The sequence below is a fragment of the Trachurus japonicus genome, chromosome 5 (assembly GCF_045865225.1).
Source record: "Trachurus japonicus isolate A0001 chromosome 5, Traja_1.0".
Lineage (NCBI taxonomy): Eukaryota > Metazoa > Chordata > Actinopteri > Carangiformes > Carangidae > Trachurus > Trachurus japonicus.
Genome location: NC_140911.1, coordinates 22395688 through 22422263, shown reverse-complemented (window position 1 = coordinate 22422263; position 26576 = coordinate 22395688). Strand labels below are relative to the sequence as shown.

At 39.8% G+C, this 26576-nt stretch overlaps 1 protein-coding gene across 1 annotated transcript; it reads left to right on the top strand.

The window, feature by feature from the left end:
- Positions 1 to 3592: 3592 nt before the first annotated feature.
- On the top strand, positions 3593 to 8094 carry LOC146987561 (embryonic protein UVS.2-like). The gene is made up of 10 exons (XM_085777845.1): positions 3593 to 3629; positions 3742 to 3832; positions 5081 to 5272; positions 5440 to 5592; positions 5741 to 5784; positions 5878 to 6549; positions 6645 to 6741; positions 6836 to 7021; positions 7766 to 7918; positions 8049 to 8094. The coding sequence occupies exons 1-10, from the start codon at positions 3593 to 3595 to the stop codon at positions 8092 to 8094; spliced, it is 1671 nt and encodes a 556-aa protein (XP_085633971.1).
- Positions 8095 to 26576: the final 18482 nt, after the last annotated feature.

The window sequence follows — 26576 nt, the reverse complement described above, 5'->3', positions numbered from 1 at the left end:
GCAGGTGTTTCAAAAGAATATTTAATTTTTGCAGACACAGTGTTGCAGATGTTTAGGTGACGTCTGTGTACATTACATTCAGCTGGTAGAGGCATCTGTCCACTTCTGTGTATCAGGAGACTATGTGCAGTTTAGTAGCTTGCGCGAGGGCTCATGAGGAGGAGATCAAACCATCAAACCCACATTCATTGGGCTACCTTCTCAAACAGCTGAGCAACTGCAGAAATGACGTTCAATAGTGAAACCACCAGTCCTAGAAGTTGTTATGTGTTGCTGCTCACCACCTTTGTCCTGAGAGTGGCACAGATGTGCAGGCTGCTTGTTGGTAAACAGGGTGGCACAAGACTCCTGAGTCAATTTAGCCAATTAAGTCAATAGTAAATAAAGGAATGTATCTAATTGTATGACCAGGAATAAGCCTATAAAAGTTGAACAGAGTTGTGATGGTTACACCTGGGGGATTGAAATTTGAGCTAAAATGACTTTACTGTGAAACCTCAGACAAAAAACCTGGAACACTCAGGACTAAAGCAGACAGAGAGAGGCAGGTGTGTCTCTGATTGTTTTAAGGGTTGTAATAGTTTTAGTTGCTTGGAATCTAATCAGTTTCAAGAAGTTGTACTTGTACATTTTTCATATTTTGTATCAGGTTGGCTCTCTGTCCCCTGAAGTTTTTTGCGGCACTGGAACTTTTTCTGTCCTCATTCTTTTCACCGCACAACTCAGCAACATAGTCCCAGCTTTAATGCACCCCCCTTCCTCTCACTGTCTCCCCTCCCCAGTCTAGTTCCCATGCATTCCTAGTGGCCTCAGAAACCCAATATACCCCTTTTGGCTTGTCCGCAGATCCACAGCGTGGCCTTTCCGTCGTGCCAGCTGCCTTCCCCTCCTTCAGCCAAATGGAATGTTAAGCCCCACTTGTGGCTAGCTTTGTTCCCTGTCATGCAAGACAAACAAAAGGCAAAGTGGCTTTTCATTGTATTAGGTATTCCAATACCCCCCAAATCCACCTGCTCGCCCATTCATCCTCTCTGCTCCTACAAAGAAACGTGTGCGAGCTGCAGCAACAGCCGGATAAGCCTACTGCACAGCGTATATAGACGTGCACAAACCTGCATGAATGTAGGACAGCATGTGTTAGCATGCAGGCATGTTTTTTTTCTTTGCATGCCTGCATGCACACACAAGACAAAACACAAAGGCCTAAATATGCCAAACTCCTCATGTACATGCTTACCTGGCAGACAAAGCTGTGTGGACTTTTCAGTCAACTGTTCCCTCTGTTTGATTAATCTGTTATTAGAAGCCATTGTGTTGGCATTGCCCCATCAAGAGACGGACATAATCCAACGACAGCCTTTCAATTCATGAATCTGCTTCCATATTGTTATAATTAAGTAAATAGTTGGTAAAGTAACAAAAGCAATCTTGATAATAAGTATACATCTCTATGTAGCTAATCATCCTACAGTATAGGAAGACTGAAAATATTCAGGGAATTTTCTTCAACAAATGTCTCATGTTCGCCAGCCCAGCAAGGAACTGACCTACAATCCTACTAACCTCATTTTTAAATTTGAAAAACAAGCTGTCAACAGCTCAGTCCCCCCCCTTTTTACGTCTTGTGCATTACTACTAAGTGATAGGTGGTGGGATAGCCAAACAGTTGTTGCTGAATAGCACCACTCTTAGTCCTTCAAGGTCAGAGAAGTCTTCAACAAAGATGAACTATGACTGAAACATTTTTTTTTACAATATGACTATTCACGTCATGTTTCAAAGAGAAAAAAATACTTTGCACATCTATTTGTTGTGCAGGTGTGTAGAAGGACTAGTAGATTTGCAAATTTACTGAATATACAGACTCCCGCACACTGTTACACTGGCACAAAAAACTTTTGATGACTGTGATTAAAAGTTTTTTGTGCAAGTGGAACAGTGTGCGGGAGTCTGTATATTTGGTACATGTCATGTTTTGAAATTGATTTTCTTCATGAGAATGAATGAGTGAATATTATTATCAATACAGTTTTATTCACATTATTATCATTTCACTTAACTAAATTGTGGTGCATTTACATGTTTACAACAACATGGAAATCAATGTGAAGGTGCCACAAAAAACTGCAGACTCCTATATTAAAATGCTTAACTTGACAACAAAAATAAACATCTTTACACCCTATTGCTAAAACAGTTTTCGATCTCTACATATATATACAGCTAATTTCCTTTTCCGGGTGGTGGTGGTGGTGATGAATTTTTATGGAACTCACCTTTTCAATTCAATTTTTTTTAAGTTTAACCCTAACCCTAAAATGTGAAAGCTGAGGCAGCTAAGGACATGTGATGATGAATATGAATGAATGATATGATTGATATGAATTTCTGCTATGAATTACTTTTGCCCTTCTTGGAAGCACTTTAGTTGTTTGACATACAGTACATTCATCAGATGGTATGTAATTACAGTGTCAGATTAATTTACGTTATGGAATTTCTGTGTTCTTATTGTTCCTCCAGAAAGGATGTGTTGAATATCAGTGCGAATGATTGAAATCACAAACATCAGTAAGATATTTTTCCAACAATTGGAATAAATAACTCTTACCTGAATACCACCGTAAATCTCCCACTCACCACTGACTGTTGGCTATAATTAGCAACACAGACAATGACTTCCGTGTTGTGTTGAAGCTACATTGTTGTGTATCATTATACTTTTGTGTTGCTTGAATTGCTACCTTGTGCACATTCAGCTGAATTCATTATAGTTGGAACTACCTGTAATTCACCTCGACATCAGGTACTAAGTAAGTATTTTTTAGAAGAGTCCCCGTTTCTGTCTACACCTGGATACTAAGTGGTTTCATAACACCTGGTGTGATATTAAACAAAACAAAACAAAATCCAGTTGCTCTTTTCTCTTCTGTGCTTTCAGCCACCACCAGATCATTTTAGCTTCCACAAACTTATTTTAGTGAAATACATCAAAAGTTACAAATGGGTCAGATGGGACTACAGAGCCACACATGTTTACAATTAATGAGAAAGCATATAAAAGTGTAGCCTGAACATGAGTGTCCCCTCAAACTTCTTCAGGTGCACCGAGCTTGTTGATTGGCTGCATGACGGAGTGGTATAGAAATTATGACAATACAAGTTTTTAACCTAATTTTATTAATTTTTTTATTTAATGTTTCCTAATTGGGTTAGGGTTAGGGTTACGTAGTGGAGTATAAAGTGTTGAATTACTTCAATAACATGTCTCCCTACAGCTACTGTAATATAGTGGTGCAATTTTCAGATGTCAATCCTAATTACACCTCACACGTGCTCACGTGCATGTCAGTCACAAGGTACAAGTTGGAAAAAACATCAAAGCCATTTAAGTCATTAGATGATAAAAGTAGTAATGTGTATGAGGAAGTAAGAACACACATACTCTTTGAGTGAGTGTAAGCACATGCCCACAGATGAAGATGCAACGTCACTGTTTCACAAGTGTTTAAATTGGAGTGCTCGCAGGCAGAAAAGTCAGGGTTGTCACAGGTGACAATACTAAAACAACAGCCTCAGCGCACAACACATCATGTGGAGTTTCATTGTGATTCTGGTCCTTCTGACAGGTGAGAGCAGCAACCTCTTAAAAACCTTCTAAATATTAAAGTAACTGTATTATGTCAAGAAACATGGTGATTATATTTTTAAGTAATTAATTTAACTCCATATTTACTGCAGCTGGATACAGTGTACAGCTCTACGACAACTTTCCTAAGGGCATTTTGTTTCGTATTTGTCCAAGTAAGCGCGTTGTGTCTCAGATTAAAAGGTAAGTTCATGAAGATAAATCAATACAAAGATATGTGCATACAGTATAACTAGGGATGGGTATTGATAAGAATTTAGCGATTCCGATTCCATTATCGATATTGCTTATCGATTCGATTCCTTATCGATTCTCTTATCGATTCTCATTGGGTGAGGGAATAAAAGAGAAATGGGTTTGTTTGCATTAATGCAGTGGTTCCCAACCTTTTTTGGCTCATGACCCCTTTTGACATCACAAATTTCTGGTGACCCTCATTCAAGATGAGCAAGCTCAGATATTTGTATATGCTGCATTTTATTTTATCTTGATTTATTCAAGAAAGTGAATATATCAAGAATATAGTTGTTTAAGATTGTGAAAAATAATTAGTTTATTTATTTATTTATTTATTTTTAATCAATTACTAGACATTTAAGGCGATCCCATTTGAATTCCAGGCGACCCCACATGGGGTCCCAACCCCAAGGTTGAAAACACTGCATTAATGGCTCTGACATTAAAAAAGTTGACAGGACCGACCTGCCTGGACAGGTTAACACTAGACCACTGTGGCTGTGGGGCAGCTGTGCTCACAGGAGAAATTTAACAATATTTCCATTACATAGTTTTTATGCATCTGTATCTTCTCACTAGTTATTGTTTTCATAACGTTCGTTTTTATGCGGAGCGAGTGAGCGAGCGAAAGAGAGAGAGCGCGCCAGAGAAAAGACACAGGGCGCAGCTACCGTTTCACCTGGCTACGAGCAAAACCTGAAAGGAAGTGATTAGAATGAAGAGAGAAAAACAGAAAGAATAGACATGTAGCCTGTTCAGGAGACGTTGTCCTGTCCTCACGACGTGAGGGAGGGAGGACCGGAGGGTGGCTCTGGCTCACAGGTTAGTGATGAGGAAACGTCACTGTCAGCTGCATCTGTCAGCAGCTCCGCTCCACACAGACACGCCACTAACTTTATTTTGTGAGAACAAACGGTGACATGTGGATATAAACACTAAGCACCCTCATTTATAATGAAGATTGATTTTAACGGAACGTTACGTAACGTCATTAATCAATTAATGCGCGAGTTTCTGAACCAAACGGAATCGATAAGGGAATCGTTAAAGCAGACACGCACACGATTCCAAGAATTGATCCAAGTTGGAACCGGTTCCGAAGAGGAACCGGTTTTCGATTCCCATCCCTAAGTATAACTATACCTTTCTATCATACCTGATCCTTCTATTAAATTTTTGTGATTCATTTCACAGCCTCCACACAGACAGTGATCGCCAATGGAAGATTGAATGCAATACAGAGCTGAATGCTCTGGACAATACCCGACAGTGCCAGTGGTCAAGTTTCTACAAGTTGTATGACCAAGAATTGAGCTTCAGTTGTCCGGCCAATGGTGTGGTTGCAGGCGTTTACAGTGATTACAGTGGTCTACACAAGGACAGGAGGTGGGTAGCCCAATGAACATTAAGCAATCAAATTTTGAACATCTGTACTCATTGCTTGTTTTCCACTTGGAAATGAATGCCATTCGTTCCCTTTTTTTTTTTTAGGTAATGGTATCTGAGTATAACACTTGACTTGAAATAAGTATCTTTCATGAATATTGTTCCAGGTGGGTTTTTCTTTGCTGTTCTGTTCCACAACTGATCACATTTGAATGCCGGGAAAGCCCAACGGTCAACTATTGGAATGAAAACTTTGACTGGTACGTCCCTGGAGCCAACATCCTAACAGGCATCCAGACCCACAACAAGAATAACAATGGGTAAGTACACTGACACCAAAGGGTCATGTGGCCATATTTCTACTTCCAGCTGTTGTGACTTAACCATGTTTTTTTTAATCAAATTAAAAAGGCTGGCATCCACTTTCTAATGACATAACATGATGGAAATTCCTTATCTAATTGACAGAGATCATCGCTGGAGTTTCAGTTACTGCAGAGTAACAACACACGGTGAATAATCTCATGTACTTCAAATTACTATGGCATAATGCTTAACATTGTTTCCTTTCGGAAAAGTGTAAATCTTTGTGAATCTGTTTTTAGATAACCTGGCAGTCAGTTCTCAGATTCTTTCTGCAAACAGTCCAATGGAAAACCTCTTGACTGAAGGAGATGTTATGGTCGCGAATACAAGGGATGCAAGAGTCTGTGGAAACTGCAGATGGTCAAAGTCCAATCAGCTGGTCCAAGTGCCATACACCCTGAGCGAATCATTTAGTAGCTCCGAAAGGACAACGATTGGAAAGGCCATAGATGAGTTCCACTTGAGCACCTGTGTTCGCTTTACCCCTCGCACAGGACAGACTAGCTACATCAGCATTGTGAAGGAATCTGGATGTTGGTCACTAATTGGAAGAACAGGGGCATCTCAAGAATTGTCCCTGGGTAATGGATGCATTTATAACGGCATCATACAGCACGAGCTCATTCACGCGCTAGGCCTCTGGCATGAGCAGAGTAGAAGCGACAGGGACATTTATGTCAAGATCAACAGTGAGAATATTTTGGACGGACGACATGGGAACTTCCAACGTCTGGAGACAAATAACCTAAATGTTCCATATGACTACTCCTCTGTCATGCATTACGGAGCAAAGGACTTTTCAAAGAATGGAAAAGACACTATCACTCCCCTCTCACCCTCACAAACAATTGGCCAGAGGATCGGTATGTCGGAAAATGACATTCTCAAAATTAACAAGCTGTACAGCTGCAGTAAGTGAAACACTTGAGGTCAATTTTGCACTTTGTAGGCTTGCTAGTGCTGGAGCTTACAGTGTATCTCAACATTAACCTACTGGTTCTTACAGGGAACTACCTACATAGAAATGGCGAGTGGGACAATGAGTTGGGTGGTGTCTTGAGGCGTCAGTGCCCCTCCGGCCAAGCTGTTTCCGGCATCAGAAGGTGAGCTAGTGCTAACATCAAAATAAATTCCATTCTTATAGATATTATTCAATCTATACAAATCTAAGTTTTCAAATATGGTGGTTTGTTACAGCTTCCACAGTGACAACAGAAAGGATCGTATCTGGGGAATTTCATGCAAGGCTTTCAAGGTAACCAAGGCATGCCACTGGTCGAGATATGTGAACGAATATTGGGGACCCATGGACTTTAAATGTACAGACAACCAAGTGATTGTTGGAGTCTATAGCGAGTACAACTCCATCATGCAGGACAGGAGGTGGGTATCTGTTTGAAGTCATTTATTTTCTCGTTTACAGAAAAGATGGTATAGAAAGTACTAAATCACAAAAACACTGATGTAGTTTCCTGTTTTAAAAAAAGAATTCCGTTCATTTTCTAAGTAACGCTCTACAGCTCTAGGTCCCTGAGTGCTACCATAGGGAAAAATCTGATAAAAATATGTGCAGACCGGATTTAGGAAGAAAACATTTTTTCTTCCTAAATCCATGTTTTTCTCACGTTTGTGTCTTTGTTGATATGGAAACAATCCTGAGCTCGACAGTTGACTAGTAAAGGTCTACCCTGGAAGCTAGGGTAAACAGAGGTACCTGATAAAAACACATGTTAATACTGCTCTCTCATATTAACAGAGTTATGCACACTCAGTGTTGTGCGGTAAGGAACTGGTGGGTGTTGCAAAGCATTTGTAGTGATATTGGATTCGAACCGGGGACGCCTGCGTTGAGGACTTTAGCCTCTACATGGGGTGGCCGCTTTAACCACTGCGCCACGCACCGCCCCATTACTTTGCTGTTTAACTGCAGTGTAGCACAGCTAGCAGGAGGCGAGCTAGGTCCGGTCTGCACATATTTTTCTCGGATTTTTTTCTGTGGTCGCACATGGGGACATAAAGCTGTCAAGCGGTACTTAGAAAATGACTGGAATTCTCCTTTGGAATTCTCCTTTCACATAGCTGAACAACTTGAGGAATGCCGATTAATACCTTGTTCTTGTATCCCAGATGGAAGTTCTACTGCTGCAGTTCTCCTGGTTTTACCCTGGTCAATTGCAAAAATGAGCCACAGGTCAACTACTGGCAGGAATACTTCAACTGGCCAGTTGCCAGCAGCAACTTCCTGACAGGAGTGAGAAGCTCTTTTGACAGTCAACCACGGTGAGTACATCTGTCTAAGTTCATTGCAGCTGTACGTTGATATGCAAAAACAGCAACCTTTCTTACCAGTCATTCTTACTGAGTATATTGAGTTACCAGGTTGTAACAGTCGTTGATTTTTCATTGACAGTGATCGCAGATGGAGTTTCACATACTGCCAAAGAAATCTTCTGTGAAAAAAGTACCTGACAAGATTTGTTGATATGTAATGATAATCAATGGAATTGATTGTTCTATAAGGGATTGAGGCTGTTAAAAGTTACACATGAATACACAAGAGATTAAGATAACGGTCCTATGATGGGGACATTTTTAGTGTAGCAACAGCAGACAGCAGAATGATAAGAATAAAGAACATTACATAATAACTACAAAGCAATTAAAAAACACTATTTGTGAAAATATAAAAAACAGCGTGTGGATTAGTAAAGTGAAGGGTTCTATTCTCATTAGCCCCATGGGCTTGGTCAATATTAGAGAAAAAAAGAAAATCTGTTTATTGATTGCGATAAATTTCCATCTGCCACATGTGAGCTGTAGCAAGAAATTTAAAAGACTCCCTGCACTTTATTACAGCAGCAACTTTGTAACCATCACTCGCGGGGTTATAATGGCCTGCATTTATCAAGATCAGAAGTGCTGATGTAAGATCATTAAGAAAGTGCCCCTGGCCATCTCCTTCCATAATGACCTGAACAGAGAAACTGGTCTCAGAGCTGCTCTCCTGCTGCACTTGTGAAGGAAAACAAAACCCTCCATGTGGTTATAGACTGCTGAAGCTTAGTGATTTTTGTTTTCTGTTGGGAATTGTCGCCTGTTTTCACAGGCTGGTTGAGTTGTGTATGTGTAGCGATTTATGAATGAATGAATGAATGAATTTATTTATTTCGGTATTTCAAGCTTATATAACCGAAAGGTTGTAGGTTGAAGCCAAAGTTTATATACCCCTACCCCTTTTACCTTAAAAAATTAAAATGAAATAAAAAAAAAAAAAAAATATATATATATATATATATATATATATACTCATTAATACAATAGGATCAGATCACAGACATTTGAAATTAATCAGTACACTTAAATTTCTGATCACAACAAAATAAAGAATTGTACACAGCGCATAACCCAAAATAGTACAAAATCATTGAACTTAATTTTCCATACTGTAACGAGAAATTATGTTGTTCTTATAAAGTTTTTTAAAGCTGACTAGAGTACAGCATAATTTAATATTTTCAGGACAATTATTCCAGATGTTAACCCCTCTAACAGAAAGACAGTGATTTTTTTATTTTTTTTTTTTACAGTAGTTCGAGTCTTTGGTTTCTCAAATAATAGTGGTCTTCTCAGGTTATAACTGGAATCCTTCATTTTAAACAGATTCTGGATATCTTGAGGAAGAAGTTTATTTTTTGCTTTGTACATGGTTTGTATTGTAATGTAATCAACTAAGTCCCTGAATTTCAAAATGTTCAGGTTTAGGGTTAGGATTATCTGGCAGGGAAGATAGGAGGGTATTTTGAAGTGTTTTATATCTTTTAACTCTTATGGTGTTTCATGGGGTTGTACATTTGGATATTTGCATTACCTTGCTTTGCAAGTAATTGCTGATCTAGATTAGATCATTGGGTCATTCTCTGATATGAAATGTGCTTGAAATTAAACATTATGTTAACTGAGTATGACATTCAGTTCAGAGTTTATGATAAAGTACTGATTATTGAATGCATTTGAAATTGTGTACTGTACATTACAGGGCTTGGACAAAACATTGTATTTGGTTAAATGTACCTTTTAAAATAAAGTAAAACATGAAGTACAATGTTTGAGTTGTTTTGCTTTTTTGCTAAACACTGATGAGCAATCTAAAAGTCAACAGGTAAAATCCCAGCTAAACTTCAATACCTGTTGATGTTTAAAATCAAGCAACCAACTTTTACAAAAGGTTAGACAACACAAACATGATGAGAAATCTATTTTAAATGCAGGTGGAGCAACCTGTCCACACTCAAAATACAGATTTCAGGCATCCTTCTGTTGCTATAAACAGTGTTTGAAGGATATGAGGCCGACCTCAATCTCTAAATGATGGGTCCAGCAGCAACAAACCAGAGCCACATCTCTCTTCAGAAACATTGACCAAGTTACTATGGAGATCTCATTACTGACAGCTTTTACAGGGACTGTTGTCTTTTAATGTTTCAATGAAACAACTGCTGACAGCGTTGTTTGCATATTGCTTCACTTGGATAGGTCAAAGTTTTCACTTATCACTTATCCTGTGAAATTTAACCCTGAGGATTGTTTGGCTCAGAATGTTTTCTAAGAGATGTTGTCTAGAGACTGGTGGCTGTCTCTTAAGATAACATATTAAATTAGAGAAGTTAAATCATTGAAAAAATAGCTCTACCTTGTGTTGATCACGAATGTTTAGCGCTAATGAGGAGATGCTTAAATCAAGTCAATTCTCATAGACTCTGACAAAAGCGTAGGGTATGAACATGGTTTTGGCCTCTACAGCTAATTTCCTCCTTATCACTGTATTCATGCTAGATTTTTATTCCACTGTTAACATTTGCAGGACATGTTAGTGATTTTATACTGATCCACACAAATCCATTTTGGGAATTAGCTGGGTCAGGTACTGCCAAAATGGTGACAGCAAAGCAGCCCACTCTGACCTTCAAAACTGCTCTTCAGAGGGCAATGGGTGGTGTCACAGAGGCTATGTCCATCTTGATTTACGATTGATGCTCTAAAAGCACACGCATGCTGTCTAGAATCCATCCAGTCAGCCATTCGGAGAGATAAGCAACTTGCAAATTGTCCAATTGAGACTATTATGCAACCAGAAACACATGAATCTATCTAGCCATTTAGCCTACCAGGCAGTCCTGTATACACATGTATGTATACAAGTACCCTGTCAGCCACACACACATGAACAAGGGAATTCAACTTGACATAATTAATGAATCGGAACTATTGCAACAGTGATAATGGTCTGAAACAGCAAAGAAATATAAATCAGAGCAGAACAACAAATGGGATAAAACATCAAAAACAACACAGCTCTCACAGGGAGATAGAATTTCTGGTGCCATGAACCTGGGAGCTGAAACTCACTGGGGAAAATGGAGAGGGCAGAAGGAAAAAAGGAAAAAGAAAGAAATACATCAAAGAGGGGGTAATGAAGCTTGTCCAATCCTGAAGAGCCACATAGGAAAACAGAGATACGGTGATTGTGGTGGGGTTGCTGAGAGAAGAGATGTGGATGAATTATGATGAAGTTGTGGGTGAGGAAGGGAGAGAGAGAGAAAGAGGAAACAGATGAGCAAGGCAGCAGGTGGATGGTATTACTCTGCCATTGTTAAAATCACTCCCTCTCTGTTTTCTGTCACTCTATTATCTCCATCTCTCTCTCCTCTCTTTCCCCTCCCCTCTCTCTCTTTCCCCCGCCCTCCCCTCTCTGCTCCACTCTGTATCTCTCTGTGTGTGTCCTGTGAAGCGAACCTGGCCCTAAATGGGAACAGAGGTAGTGGTGATCACGCTGGTCTTCTGCAGCAGGACCTCTTCCTCAGCTCATTAAGCCTACAGCAGAGCTCTACTTATACCTACCTGGGATATAGGGGGGATTTGGAGAAAGAGAGGGATGAGGAGGTTGAGTAGAGGAGTTGCAGTGGGGGTTCTGGAAAGGAGGGAAGGGGTAAAAAAAAAAACGCAGTGTGTGGATGAGAAAGCTTACGGCCAGTAAAATAGGAGCTCTGAGGATTGAACAGCATTGCGACTCAAACAATTCTCTGATTCTGATCCTTTATTCTTGCAAAGAGCCATGTGTGTTTGCACAGAGAGGTGATCGATGGCAGAAATGATTTTTGGCAGAGGCAAGGAGAGATTTATTCCTATCCATTGTCTATGGGAGACAAGTGATGTCATTATGAACTATGGTGCATGTCTTTTATTGTGGCCTTACTTTTATTGTGTCAGCAGTATAATAATGTACTTTATGTTTGATAACAATAATGATGACAAGACAGCACAATATCTTATTTCATGCATATTGTTAGTCCACATAACAGATGTTTACATATGTTTCATTATATACTGCAACCATTAAAATAAGTCAAACCTTTTCGTTTTACTTTCACATGAAGTCCCCCTGTCTGATTTTTGCTTATAAATGTTACTTTTAGACAGTGTTTGACCAAAAAGTCTCACATTCTCTCGTGTTAGTATTGATGAAATTATAGTGAAAAACCATTATTCCTTTTTTTTTGTTCCTCAGGACCCACTTTGAGAGCTTGATTTGAACTAAAAACTGGTCCATAAAGAAGCAACGGTTTACAGAAAGTGGTAAGACAGTAGTCAACAGTGCACATACAAGGGGTGACAGTCACCAATATGATTTACGTTGCGATTTAATACCATTTTGCAATTGCAAATTTAGGCCTGAAAGGGCTATTTTGTCAACATCTGTTTTATCGACCTATTTATATAACTTAAATCTTTTTTATTGCAAAATATTATTGCCAGGCAGGCAGACAGACAGATCATTAAAGGTACAGTGTGTAACTTCTTCTGTTATCTATTCACGAAAATCGATTATTTCGTTCAAAAGTACGTTTTTCATTCATCAATAATCTCCCCCATCAACAAACTGAAGCGTTCCGGTAAGCTCTGAATTTACCGTTCATATCGTTCATATATACATCGAGCGGGCAAGCTCGGTTGGTAGCTGACATGGCGTTTCGCCATGTTTTTGCGTTCAGTGGCAGCTGACGGTAGGAAACCACGGAAACTCACCGGAGACACCAGAGCTGTCGGCTCAGGTCGAGGTGGCGTCTGTGAAAAGTCACTGCGGTGCAGTGAGGACTGTGAGGACTGCACATGACTGCTGCATTCAGGTGCAGTCGGAAAAACGGCTGTCAGTAACAAACCAGATGTCATTTTAGTCACAGAAGTCCAGAGAAATCCGGTAAAACGTGGGTCAGGTAAACAATACAACATCGCCATGACAACATATTGTCACGTGTATTGTTTTGCTTCGTCCTGACGGGCCACTTGTTTAAATAGAGGCTTGTGTATGCCGTTACGTGCAGCGGCTGTTGTCCGTCTGCCTTAAGCCCGATTTCACATGAATGCAGCATGAAAAATACGACTGAGTTGCTTGCCATCTACAACCGCACCCCTAGATGGGAGTAATTCTTACACAATGTCCCTTTAAATAATTTTAGTACTAAAAATCTAAATTAGTGTTTGCTATTGCATAATACGGTACTTGGCATCCGTGTATAAATTTTACAATACAATATAATATTGTCACAGGAAATATTTTGATACTGTGCTGTATCAATTTCCCCCCACCCCTAACACATTCATCATTTAAATAAACGTATTGTCTTATGAGTGACTGAGCTAAGCTAACAAATCTGAGGTGAATAACTTATATCTTACATATTTCAGGACTATGAATCAAAAATGTTAGACTACATGCTTTAGTGTAAATGTACTCTGATTTTACCTACTGGGAGTGTGTGAATAAAGCGGTTTAATTCTTACCAAAAAAAGGAGATAAAACAAGCAAATTAATACAAAAATAATGAAGAGAACAAGAACAGAAAAAGGGAAATACAGCAGTCAGGAGAACGATAGGCAAAGGCAAAAGGGAAAGACGGGGAATGAGAGGACCGGGCTTTCAAGCAAGACAACGCTATAGTGAGAAGGAAAGATTACTCCTCTGTAATGCTGTGCTCAATGAGGGAGAACCCGATGAGAATAAATTTAAGTCCTGGAGATGAGGGCTTTACACGCTGCAACATTTTCCAAATCACTTCACATCACTCAGACCTGCCCGTAGACATGAGCCGCAATCTCCACAAGACAGCTTCTTTTCTCTGCCTCCTTTCTCTCAGCTTTTCCTCTCATTCTTCCCTCTGTCTTCTATTTAAGATTCATATTTCAGCTTTCACCAACGGCAAATTACTGACACAGGACGATTTGCACAATTTGGGTTTTGATGAACAGTGGCTGGTGTGGGGCTCAGCATCCTTTTTCCCTTTTCCATCTAGAGTACGTTGATGACTGCACAGATCATGTTTTAACTCCAGTACCACTGTTTAGGGTTGAGGGTGAAGAACACGAGGGTGATTTGAGATTGCCTTGGTGGGTGGGCATTGATCTTTGATGTTGGATATCTGAGTAAATGTCACATTGCTGATCTGAAATCAATGTTCACTTTCCCTGACCCCGACCAAGAGTTTTAATTCTTCTTTCACTGTCCTCCTCATGTTTTTTGGATACAGCAGCTGGTTGCAACAATGTAATTAATGTGTTTAATAAAAAAGCCTCATTTAAACTGATAAGTCCTACCTGATTTAAAATTCCCCAAAACATGCCCTCTGGTGGTTGTAGGGGTAAAATGTGTGTGTGTGTGTGTGTGTGTGTGAGAGGGGGGGGGGGTAGTTGTTTCCAACCCACAACCTATTATATAATTATATAGATTGTTTGTTATGCATGGTCATGATCATGCCATAACCTACAAATATCCTCTAATCATAATGAAACAGCCATTTTAAGACGAACCATTATGTTTCCATAATTCCAGCCACAACATACCTAAACCTATCCAAATCCCAACCTGTCATCACATGAATAATACTTATGTGTTTTATTCTAGAGCACGATGACATTACATAACTTCTTGCTGTTGGTACAGGATTGCGTCGTTTCAGAAACAGCGTCTCAGTCCATCCTTTAGGGAAAAAGTCTCTGTGAAACCTGTTGAATTCCTATGAGTCTCTTAAAATTTGGGAGTTACACTTAACATGTACAGAACAAATAAATAGCTCTGAAAGCAGTAAAGTAGAGTAATGATCAACACAAAAAGTTACAACACAACAGTCAAGACTCCAAAAATAAGATTCTGGGTTCTGGGCTCACTATAAAGTTCTTATATGTGATCAAACTTGTTTTGTTTCTTTGTTGGTGTGTCTTTGGGTTCAGCTCTTGTTTGAAGCAGGTACAGTACCTGGATATAAACTCCTTTTTTTTTTTTTTTTTTTTTTTTACGGGACAGTGCATATTAATGGACACTGAGTATATGAGTACTCACTGTAAATACACCGGACTTAGCACTGCTGCTAAATTTTATCCGTAGTCCCCAACAATACAACAATTGACAATAACCTGCTTTGTCAAATAGTGTTAAAATGAGAATACTGTGTTTTATGGTTTTTGACATTTCAAATGCTTTATCACATGTTGGAGGGAACTCACACTACATCAGTAAATGATACGTAAATGTGTGATGTGAGTGAGTGTGACATGTCACCAAAATCAGCCGCTGTAACTGAAGCATTATAGGGGGATTCATGGCTGGGCAGTTTTGTGGACATGGGTCCTTCTAGCTATCAAATGGTCCAGTCCGCTGTTTATGTTTATTAAGATCCCCATTAGCATCTGTTTAGCATCCGCTATGCTTCCTGCGGTCAAAATGTATCCATGGAGACAATAAAAGAGTACACGTTCACACTGGACAATATAGACATAGACATGAAACAATGCAAACAAATAAGAAATAGACAATGTAGACCATATAGACATAGATATAAAACAATACACCAGCAACATTGCATACATTTTCAACAATACCATGACTGACACAACAATAAATTAACAAGACAAGACAAGACAGCTCCAACTAGGTTTTTTATGATATAATGATACCCATCTATTCATAATTGACTATGCTTGAGAACAACATCCTAATTAATGGAAGTTCCTTTTCAAGTAATATTCTTTTAGAGCTTTTTTAAAAGCATTTAGTGGTTTAATATGACTTGACAGAGTCCCATTTTTGCATTGCTCTGACTGTAGTTGCTGTAGTTTTATGTTTGGGTAAAGTAAAACAACCGTCAGCTGCGTGTCTTGTTAAATAATTGCGTGTGTTGTTACTAAAAGAAAGTTTTTCAAAGAAAATATATGGACTCTTTGTGGTTATAACAGTTCTCAAGAAAATCATTAAGGAGTACAAAAGTCTATTTTTTTTTTTTTTTTTTTACATCAAACCAAGAAAGAGAGTCATGCATTCTTCTGACGTTGGTTCTGAAAACCACACGTGCTGCTTTGTCATTCATTCAAAGCACCTTAAGTAGTCAAACACCAGTTTGAACCGGTTGTGTCATGTTGTTGTCCTCAGTCTGAGACAACTGCTGCCACATGGCTCCAACACATGCCAGATTTACTGCCTCTCTTACAAGGTTTGTTCAGACTCAGCCTTGGTGTGAGCACGTAGGCTTATATACATGTGACACATTTCTGCTCAAGGACACCTATGAATGCAATCTCACAAACACAGGCATGTAAACATGTAATAAAAAATACAACAAACATAATGCACAACTAGTGACCAGTCAAGGTAATAATGGTATCAATTAAAAAAATCTCATAAGGAAAAATTACATGACTGTTTTATGTTTATGGGACCAACCATTTCCCAGAGGAAGATATTCCTTAACAACTTTAGCATTTGGTTGACAATCTAAATTATTTAAGGTACTGTTCATCACAAGTGTCTTTACACTGTGCGGTAGGTCTCATGCTCGCACCTGTGTCCAGCTGTTCCTGTCTGTAGCTCTGTCTGTGCAGCACAGAAACTGCTTTGCACTGGAAACTCTGGCTGCTGAGCCCAAACATTCTCAAACGTCCAACCAGATGATTGGCTCCCACAGGGAGGGTGGGGTGGGGGGGGGGTTAATTCATGGTGGGAAAGGAACAAGAAGAGGAAAAGAGAAGCGACTGATTGATTAGATGCCACAAAAGAGCGCAAGGGAGAATGAGAGAAACACAGATTAGTTAGAATTCTCATTGGGAAACAATGAAAGGAGAAAAGAGATTTAGAAAGAGGAGAGGAAGAGAGAGTGGCTGTGGTAATGAAGGGTTTTAGGTCAAAGACTTGTATCCCCATGGAGAGGGACAGACAGGAGAAAAGGGGAAAACAAAGAATTTAAAGTGATAAAGCAAAAGCCTGTACAGTAATGAACGGTTTCAGGTTGTGTGAATGCTCATATAGTGAGAATGAGCTATTGAAATAAAAGGTCCAAGGTCACAGAGTCTAAAGGCTGCACTTTTACAGAGGGATGAGACTAAAGACTCACCTACAGACACAGCGATAAAAGTCTGGGCTGCTCCTGTGACCTTAGCTGTGGAATGTGCGTCCCCCCCTCCTTTGTATTCATGGTCAGACACCGTACTCCTGAATCCCGTGGGTCTCTGTGAACTAAACAGGACTGGGTCAAAGATCAGACGCAACATAAAGACAATAGACGCTCCGCTGGTTAACTGAGGAATCAATGTGGGCCCACACCTCTCCTCATATGTTGCCCCTGGGGAGAGACAACAAGGTGTAAAAGCAGGCCATTTAAAACGTTCTTTACTTCATTTATATGTGCGACGCAGCGACGCCTTTTTAGTTGGGTTTTTTTTGGCCCTGGTGGAGCCTGCCTTCTGTTTTCAGTGTCTTCTCTCAGTATCTCTGTGTGACTCCCATTCACCTGCTCCTTTCTTTCTCTTATCATCATTTGAAAAAGCTGTTGTGTCTCCTCAGGAAGGTTGTCTGGCTACTGGTGTACATGTTAGTCTTTTTTCTTCTTTCTATTTGCTTTTAAAAGAGCTGAATTAACAAGCTCTGATGTAATAATGAGCTCTATGGGCCCCTATTGAGACTCCGGACACAAATACATCCAGGGTTTTGCAGATTATTGTGGGGCAAATTAAAAGCCATATCATGCCTTCTCAGCCTTCTGTAACCTCAGCATACCAACTGAAAAATCTCAAGATAAATAAAGCAGCTTGGTTACAGTAAACCAACACTCATAAATCTCTCTAGAGTCTCCTTTAACAAGAAGAGTGGACATAATTAAAATGTTTGCACTGCTCATCTCATCTTCAGTAATTTCCAAAAGGGAACACAGCAGCAGTTTAACAAGCAGTGTTTCTGTCACAGGTTGGATTCCAAGGCTCAGTGCAGTTCTCCGCAACGTCATGGCAGAGTTGTTTGTCGGGTCTGTGTGAACCCTGGCAGAAGCTCTAAAGGCACAGCTCAGAGCTCAGTGCAGAAATAATCACTCCCACCTCCCAGGCAGAGTAGAGTACAATTAAAAGATTTAATTAATTTGTTTTAATCACTGTTGTTTTCCCAGAAAGACATTAGAATTGAAACATCAATCAAAGATAATGCAGCAAAGCCCAGTAATAATGAAAATCCAACATTATTTATCAAAATGCATCAAGTAAACAAAATGTGATTATAGTGTTCGAGCACTAATCATGAATTGAATAGTTTTCACTCAGTTGTTTACTTTCAGAGGTGGCACTCGTGGCTTCTGTTAAAGGAGCTGTATGCAACTTTGCTCATCTCTCAATGCTTTTCAACTGTGTTGTGTTTACAAGGCATGATGGAACAGGGAAGGCCCATGCCTGGAAACAATTCAATACTGGATTGACCATTTCAGCTATAACAGCTGTTGACTATGTTGGCTACGTAGTGTTTGCTCCATAATATCTCTGTGGAAGTTCTAAGAAGATGGTAAACTGTAAAAAAAAAAAAAAAGAAAAAAAAAGGAAAATATGTGTTTTGCTGGTTAGAGCTGGCAGAAAAAGACTTCGGTAACTCAGATAACTGCTCTTTACAGCAAGCAGAAAAAGAGGTGGATTAGCTAAAACAGTAGATACAGGCTCAACAACACTTCCCAACAATGGTTTGATGAATCTGGATTTTTGTCGAGGTACACAGATGGTGGATTTTGTTGTCAGCAGCACAAATCAGGATGGATCCAACCTGCCTTTTGCCAGTAGTCCAGGCTACTAGCGATGTTAGTGTTGGGAAGGCTTTTTTAGGACTGTATCTGATTATGTATGTTTCCATTGATCTTGTTGATTATTCCTGTGTATTATGTGTGTGAGTGCAGCCCACAGAGCTGATGAGCTGACTCCTCCTCTCCAAGCCAATTGGTGCTTCCGAAGTCTACCTTTCAAGTCATCATTTTATGTTGTACAACTAAACAATTGTAGAATTCTTTGAAATCGCATCCGTGTGGCTGCTTGGGTCTTGGGGAAGAGCGGGCTTGTTCCTGTTGCATACCCCTGAATAAAACACTTTCTTGGAACTTGGTGATGGGCCCCTTAATGTGAATCAGTCATGGCTTGAATGCGACATTCATGAGAATTGATACCGTGTGCAGCCACAGTTTACCATCTCCATCAGCCACTTCCACCAGGATAGCGCATCGTGTGACAAAGCAAAAGTCGTCTCAAACTGGTTTCATGACCATGACAAAGAGTTCAGTGAGGCCTTAAATCTTGAAGGCCTTCAGTCACCTCCTTTGGCCCATTGATAAACCCCAGTGTTGGACTTGAGGGCTGTTTCCCATCTGTCTCCAGCACCGTCCTCTTTCTGCATTGACTGGAATGTGCCAGGCGGTGCTCATTGTTGTTGTTGCCGAGAGAATGTTTATGTGCGCCTTCTTCCACTTGACATTTGTTGACCTTGAGAAGAATCAGAAGCTTGTATTTTGGAGGTTTTTTGTCCGTAGATTCAGCACCACTCCCGTCCAGTTGGCATCCTGAACTAAAGCACAATTGTGTAATAAAATGGAATTATGCCCTTAATCATTGCCCTCTCTCCTGCTCTTGCTCTCATTCACTTTCCTCTCTTTATCTCCCTTCTTCCACACCAGCTCTCCATTTTTCCCCTTTTCTTTTTGAAGTCATTATAGGATCCGAGGACAGTTTTACGACATTTATTCTGCCTGGCACTTCGCTCTCCCTCCTTCCCTTTCTCATCTCTCTCCTTTCTCTCATCACCCCTCTCTCTTTCTGTTAATTACCCTTGCAGTCTTATCTGTCGACACCCTTCAAACTTGCGGTTCCCTGTCATGAATCAAGAGCCCCCACCCACCCCCTCCTCCTCCTCTACTTCCCCCTCCTCCTCTTCTACCCGTATCAGCCAAACAATTAACCAAGCGGCTCACTCCAATTAAGCATCACAGAAAAGATACATAAAGAACTCCACCTTTTTCTTTTGTGGGGACATGATAGAAGGGCCCACTCATCTCGTCATGGTGCCGTCAAATTATTTCTTGCTCTCCGGTCTCTCCTCACCAGCATTTAGTCACAGGAGGAAGACGTCCTCATGCGGCAAAGTGTTTGTGAACATCAAAAAAAAAAAAAAAAAAGACACACACACAAAATAATCTTTGTCAGCAACACTTTAACTGGTCTAAAGAAGGAGAAGAGAATATTAAGTTGAATCAACATATTATCATAATAGAAAGTCACGCCTGTCTTCACTAATGATGTACAGATTGTGTTTATGAAAGCACATACTCCATTACCTTTTTGCCACCTATTCACTTTGTGTGCCTGTTTCTTGCTGGAGCTTTACTGTGAAGGCTTAATAATACTGATCAATAACCATATTGATTGAGCTGCTGATGAGGTACCCCTGAGAATGCGACTTAACTTCGAGCTTGATGTTGTATTTCAACGGCCACCTAGTCTCTGTGTGGTGCAGTGGCACACACACACACACACACACACACACACACACACACACACACACACACATGCGCACAGAGCCTAATTACAAACACACACACACACTTTGTATGATAACTAACCACATTTAAACCACTGTAACAACACTCACAGTGAACGAGGCACATGGCGGGTGGGTGTTAACGAGAAATGACAAGAAACGTCCCAGGGTGCCCGAGCCCATGCAGCTAACCTTCAAAAGCAGCCCGGCTCTTTATGATTGATGTCTTTAATTCAAAGGATGCAATAAAGCAGAACTAAATACAAAATTAACTGTACTGGTATTGTACATTATTACACTTCATTATTGCTCTCCGAAGTGGCACATGACCCATATAATGCGAATAACCTTTTGTTAACTCCACCAAGGAGGTTATGTTTTCATCCATGTCTGTTTGTCAGCAGGATTAAACTAAAAGTGCTGAACCAATTTACACCGAACTTGGTGGGGGGACGGGTCATGGTCCAGGGAAGAAACCATTAAATTCTGTATCAGATCCGGGTGATTTGCAAGGAATTTGAATCTGAAGTTGAGTGTATGATGTTTTTGATATTGACCTTGTTAGAGGTCTGCATTCCCTAAGTGCCCTGTTTTCTTTCCAACATGTTAATTTAACAAAGTTCTAATCCAGCTCTTTAAACAGCCCCCCCAAAAACTGACTTTTTCCTTCGTAAACATGACTTTGACGAAGTTAAATATCTGTATCTGTATCTACATCTTTCTACATGTACAACTCCCAGAATGCAAAATAAATCTTTATTGCAAGAGGTGTTACAATGTCAGTATGATATCAATATTTTTATTTATTTACATACATAGTCAACTTCCCTTGACTAAGCCCAGTTCAGGTTTTATTACCCCCCCCCCCATTTTACTTTGTTGGAGGGACTAGAGGTTTTATGTCCTTTTATCTGAAATTGAGTTTCTTCGCTCTCCAAATATATTATATTATATGCTTCAGATACAAATGATGCATTTCAAAGTTTGGTTTGTCACCTGCTGAGTTACAATACTCATTTAGAAAACTAAGTCTTAGAGTTGGGTAGACATCTGTGTGTGCTTCACCCTGTAAGGACATCACTGCTAAGAAAAAGAAAAGAAAATGAGGGCACTGTGCTCTCCAGCCGATTCACCTCACGAGCTGTCAGAGGAGCGCTCTGCTGTGCCTCAGTCTTTAGTCTGGTGTTTGGCTGCACTTTGTATAAAAGCGTTCAACATTGGAAGATCTAACCTCCATCTGAGCACCGATTAGCTGAGCCAGATCACAGTGGATGTGGCGCTGCACAGCTGTAGCAGTGTGTGTGTGTGTGTGTGTGTGTGTGTGTGTGTGTGTGTGTGTATTTTTTTTTATGATATCGGCAAGGAAAAACAAAAAAAACTCTCACTTCATTCAGTAAACTATGCAAGGCAAAGTGCAGCTGGTGCAGTGATAGTTTGGTTGTCCAATGCGCATTGCGCAAACAGCACCAAGACTTCACAGACAGGTTTCCAGAGTTCCAGGCACATTTAAATGCAATAAATAATCACAACAAACACTATTTAAAGGGACAACGAGGAGTTTTGGAAAAGCGAAGCGTTTTCACACTACATTTATGAGCCTCCGCGTGCACTGTAGAATTTTTTGACCGGCGCAAGACAGACTCATGTTTTCATTCATCAAGAATTAAAGTCAGAGGTTCAAAGAGGTTCAGTTACCGCCGTAGTCCCGACCATAAACGGCAATACAGCGGCATTATTCTCATGAGCGTCCGCAAAACCGAAAGTAAGGAAACGCTGGTCGGCTCGACCAGCATTTCCACCATTAATTAAAATAACAAAATAACGATAGAGACAAACGATATATTTATCAAAAATGGAGCCATTAACAAGTGTGGGTAGCGTAGATTCATCCACATTAACGTGAGACTTTTTTTATAACCAAATAGAAACTCCTCGTTGTCCCTTTAATGTAACTAATAGAATCAACACGTGAATTTATATCTATATAGATTGTCCCGTCAGATCTGACATCAGATCAAAGGCGGTTGGCACGCATAACGGAAACTCAGCCTGACTGAATTACCACAGCTGAAACTGTGATGCAAACTAACGAAAAACTAAAAAAACAAAATAACCATCATCTCTCTCAGCCAACCACAAACAGCCTCGGCATCAGATAGTGAGTTTATAGCCTACTCAGCATCTCTCATCTCAGAAAATAAAAGAGAGAGAGAGAGAGAGAGAGACGCTCGGCAATGCGTCCTTTAAGCTGAGATGCTTCTGATTTCATCCCTGTTAGGCATGGTGTTTGTTTATGTTGTGATCAGTGTACACTTCTCATTTTTGTTACACAGGGTTTAAATATGGGTTACGAAATGTGAGTGTCTTTATTAGTGGAAAAGGGGTGTGTGTGTGTGTTTTTTATTACACTAGGCAACATTTCTCAGTGTACCAGGTCAAACCTGATTAACGATAGTAACCTCCTTATTCGGCCACTCGGAGCTCGGACCTTCAGGGCCAAAGCATCCGTTTCCTCCTGGGAGAGGTTTGGCCGTCTGGCGTCGCAGAGTATTACATCTGAGGCTGACACCACATCTCCCACTCCCTCTTTCATCTCTTTCTATCTGTCACCAAGGTGTATACTGCACCGCTCTATATATACCCACTGACACACACACTTACTCAACAAGGGTGACGCAGAGGAAGCAATTGGGTGTGGAGGGAGATAGTTTTTTGTAATTATTTCTCTGCGACGTGGTCGACATGGAAAATATTACCCACACGAACAGAAGCAATCAGTTTCCTCCTCAAGGTGTCGGATACACTTATTACGTTGCACCGAGGACGATTTGAAATGCATAATCCTTCTCCCACACGCTTTCTCGTCTGCGTTTATTTAATAATTTCCCACCAATAACTACATGAATATCATTACAAATGTCACAGCAATGGTTTGTGAAGGAATGCAGAATTTCCTGAACCTAGTCTGACATTTTTTATGATGATGATGATGATGATTATTATTTGGCATTGGTGAAGAGAGAAGCGGGTTGACTTTTGGGTTGACACAGTGATTGAATAAAACAGCGGCTGGAACGTGACTGAAATTCAGGGGCAGAGGTGCCAGGAGCTTTCTGTTCACTCAGCACACACGTCAGGGATTCTTTCTCTAAAGTTCGTCTGGTTGCTTGTTTGAGGAAAAAGAAAAGAGCAGGTCTGTGAGTGAAACAGGTGGCTGCAGCTGCTGCTAGTGTTTGCTACACACATCATCGTGTGCTCAAGGTTAATTGTGAGAAAGCTGGGGTTATTAGCGGATGGCTGCCAGTTTAAATCCTTTAACAGGCCTGGGAAATCAGGGTTGGGGAAAGTAAGTGAGACACACTTATTGTTGCACTAAACTGCCTTGTGAGTGTGCATGTGTGTATTTGTGTGACTCTCTTGGCTGCTATTAAAACGTGTAACCTATCAACTCTATGAGAGTATGTGGTGGTTTAGTTTGTATCAAGGGGGTAGATCGGACTACACGCAGGGGTAGCTCACAGTCGGTCATATGAGGACGGGCAACTTGCTCTGACTCTGGCTGCAGTTACAGTGCAGTAGATAGGTGATCCAGTCATCTGCACTAAAAAAAACGATTCATAACTCTGTGAAAAATAAATCAGTATGTAGCTATTACTTTAACTATTTGCATAATGTCACTATAATGTTACTTTTACAAAAAAAAATACATTATTAAAATTATCCGTGATTCTAAATATGCTGCATCATAACTGCATAAACGTTCATAAAAATCAAACCGTTTTGAAATCGGACAAAAACTGAGAAAGTTATGGTCAATATAGCAGAACATGCAGCAGAGGCTTAATGCTCTGAGGGAGAGAGTTGCCCGTCCCAAGATGGCCGCCGTACTGGCTACGCTTTGTCATTGGGCAGCAGCGGTGGGTGAGTCATCTAGTTCTTATATATATCTATGGTTTGTATGAGCAGGTGTGTGTCAGAGAAATGGCTGCTAATGGGAATGCGAATGGTTAACTAACCACAGAGGACACCTGTTGCTGCACTGTCCTCAGAAGTCTTAACAGTGAATCATTGGATATACAACTGTGAATAAAAAATACATGAAAAGTTATTCAATCCTAAAGATGCTGTGTTTTATCTTAATTGTTAATGCTTAACAAAATATATTTGTGTGTTTCAACAACCAAAAAGCATCTCAGTATAGTTTTACATGAACGGAACCAGCCCACTTACAATCATTGCCGTTTGCCGTTGCCGTCCGCGGTATTTTTTGCCGTGCTCCCCCAAGTTTTACCGTCGTCCTCTCGTCCACTAACATCCGGCTTGCCGTCTGCCGAACTCCATGTGAATGTAGCATAACATAGGACCTTGATCTGCTTTAAAATCACACTACACATGCACATCTAACTATACTGTAATATCCCACTTTAACTGAGAATGAGGGCAAAGTCAGAGGAATAAATACATCTGTATGGTATTGCTGGGCACCACATTATAGTAGCCTCTTGAGTTAGACAAATAGATGCACTGATCTTTTTTTGTGTAATTGGTTTGTATCTTTTTTTTTTTAATTGAAAATCTTTTTCTAAAAAAAAAGAAAAAAGAAGTGCCCCATATAAAGTAAACCAATTTCTGTGAGCAGCAGTTTCTCAATTTGGCATTTTGTTTTAACACCAAGCAGGTGTGTATCTGTGGAGACAGTTTGGATTTGTCTGTTTTATTGAGTCTTGTGTTTTTGTGTTTTCTTCCTGCCCGCATGGACTCGAGTGATAAGAACACACAAGCAATCCCTTAAAATATTTTTTTCCCATTGGCGTTACTCTGCAGTTTGCTCCTTTCTGCTCTTCTTTGTTTGTTACTGAGATAAATCTGTTTGGTCTGACCAACACTTGTCGTCTTTATCATCAACATGGGATATGTAACAGATGACATTGTGTGTCACAATCATTCCTAAGTATCTACATTGTTATTTGCAGAACCCGTTTATTTTAATTAATAATAATAATAATAATAATAATAATAATAATAATAATAATAATAATAATAATAATAATACATTTTAATGACATCTGCAGTTACAGTGATTTGTGATTGTTTTCACATTTTGTCATAATTTTACATTTTCAGCTCCTGACATCAGTTTTCTGGAAAAAGGATCCTTGAATGTCCTTATGTTAAGCTGAACAGATGTTAACAGTAACACGGATGCTATTTACACATGAAACTGTCCTATTTAGAATTTTACCTGATTTAATCACCTGATCCATTAGTCATGCTGCCAGTTACCAAACTGAGCAAACATAAATCTTCTAACATATACTTGGGTGTTTTGCTTGCCTTCCACCACCCAAAATGTGAGAATTGACAAAAAAAATCTGTAATTTTAAGGCTCCCTATAATCCATGTGGTTTCATGTGCTGTTCCCTCAGTTGTCATACAATGTCATTACTGTAGTTTTCGAATTTGCATAATATTTTGACTGAAGCATGTCACAGACAGTGGTGACTTGTCATTAGGTCACCACTGACGACTTGTCAGTCGTCACGAGAAAAACATGTGCAAACACATTATGTTATAGTTTTGATTGAAAAACCTCTGTTGGTGGAAATTACACACTCTCTATTTAAAGTGTTAAAATAGAGAAATTAATTTATGTTAAAACACTGTGGTTAAATGTTTAACAAACCCTGATTAATGTTTACTGTTCGATGTTCAGTGAATCGAATAACAGGTTTCATATTGCAGTCTAGATAGCAAGGTCGCCATGTGAACCGAGCAGAATATGGTTGCTAATTGTAGAGGCAGCAGTTAATGCAGTGGAAGTCATTTGAAATTGTGACTTCACAGGATCTTTTTTTGTGTTGGTCCACAGATATTGTTTCTTCTGCAGGTATCAGTCATGCTCAAGAACAAGAAAAGCAACCTTCATTTGAAGAAAGTTGCTTTAGTATTGAATGTTTTTTTGGTCATAGATTGCACATACACCTGCTGAGACTTGATGATTATAATAATAACCATGGCTTGTATTTATATGGTGCTTTTTCATGGCACTCAAAGCATTATACA

Excerpts from the sequence above, each read along its gene's own strand:
- LOC146987561 (XM_085777845.1), top strand. The coding sequence starts at position 3,593 with ATGTGGAGTTTCATTGTGATTCTGGTCCTTCTGACAG. Across the intron at positions 3,630-3,741 it reads GATTCTGGTCCTTCTGACAG|CTGGATACAGTGTACAGCTC; the intron begins GTGAGAGCAGCA and ends TATTTACTGCAG. Across the intron at positions 6,550-6,644 it reads TAACAAGCTGTACAGCTGCA|GGAACTACCTACATAGAAAT; the intron begins GTAAGTGAAACA and ends TGGTTCTTACAG.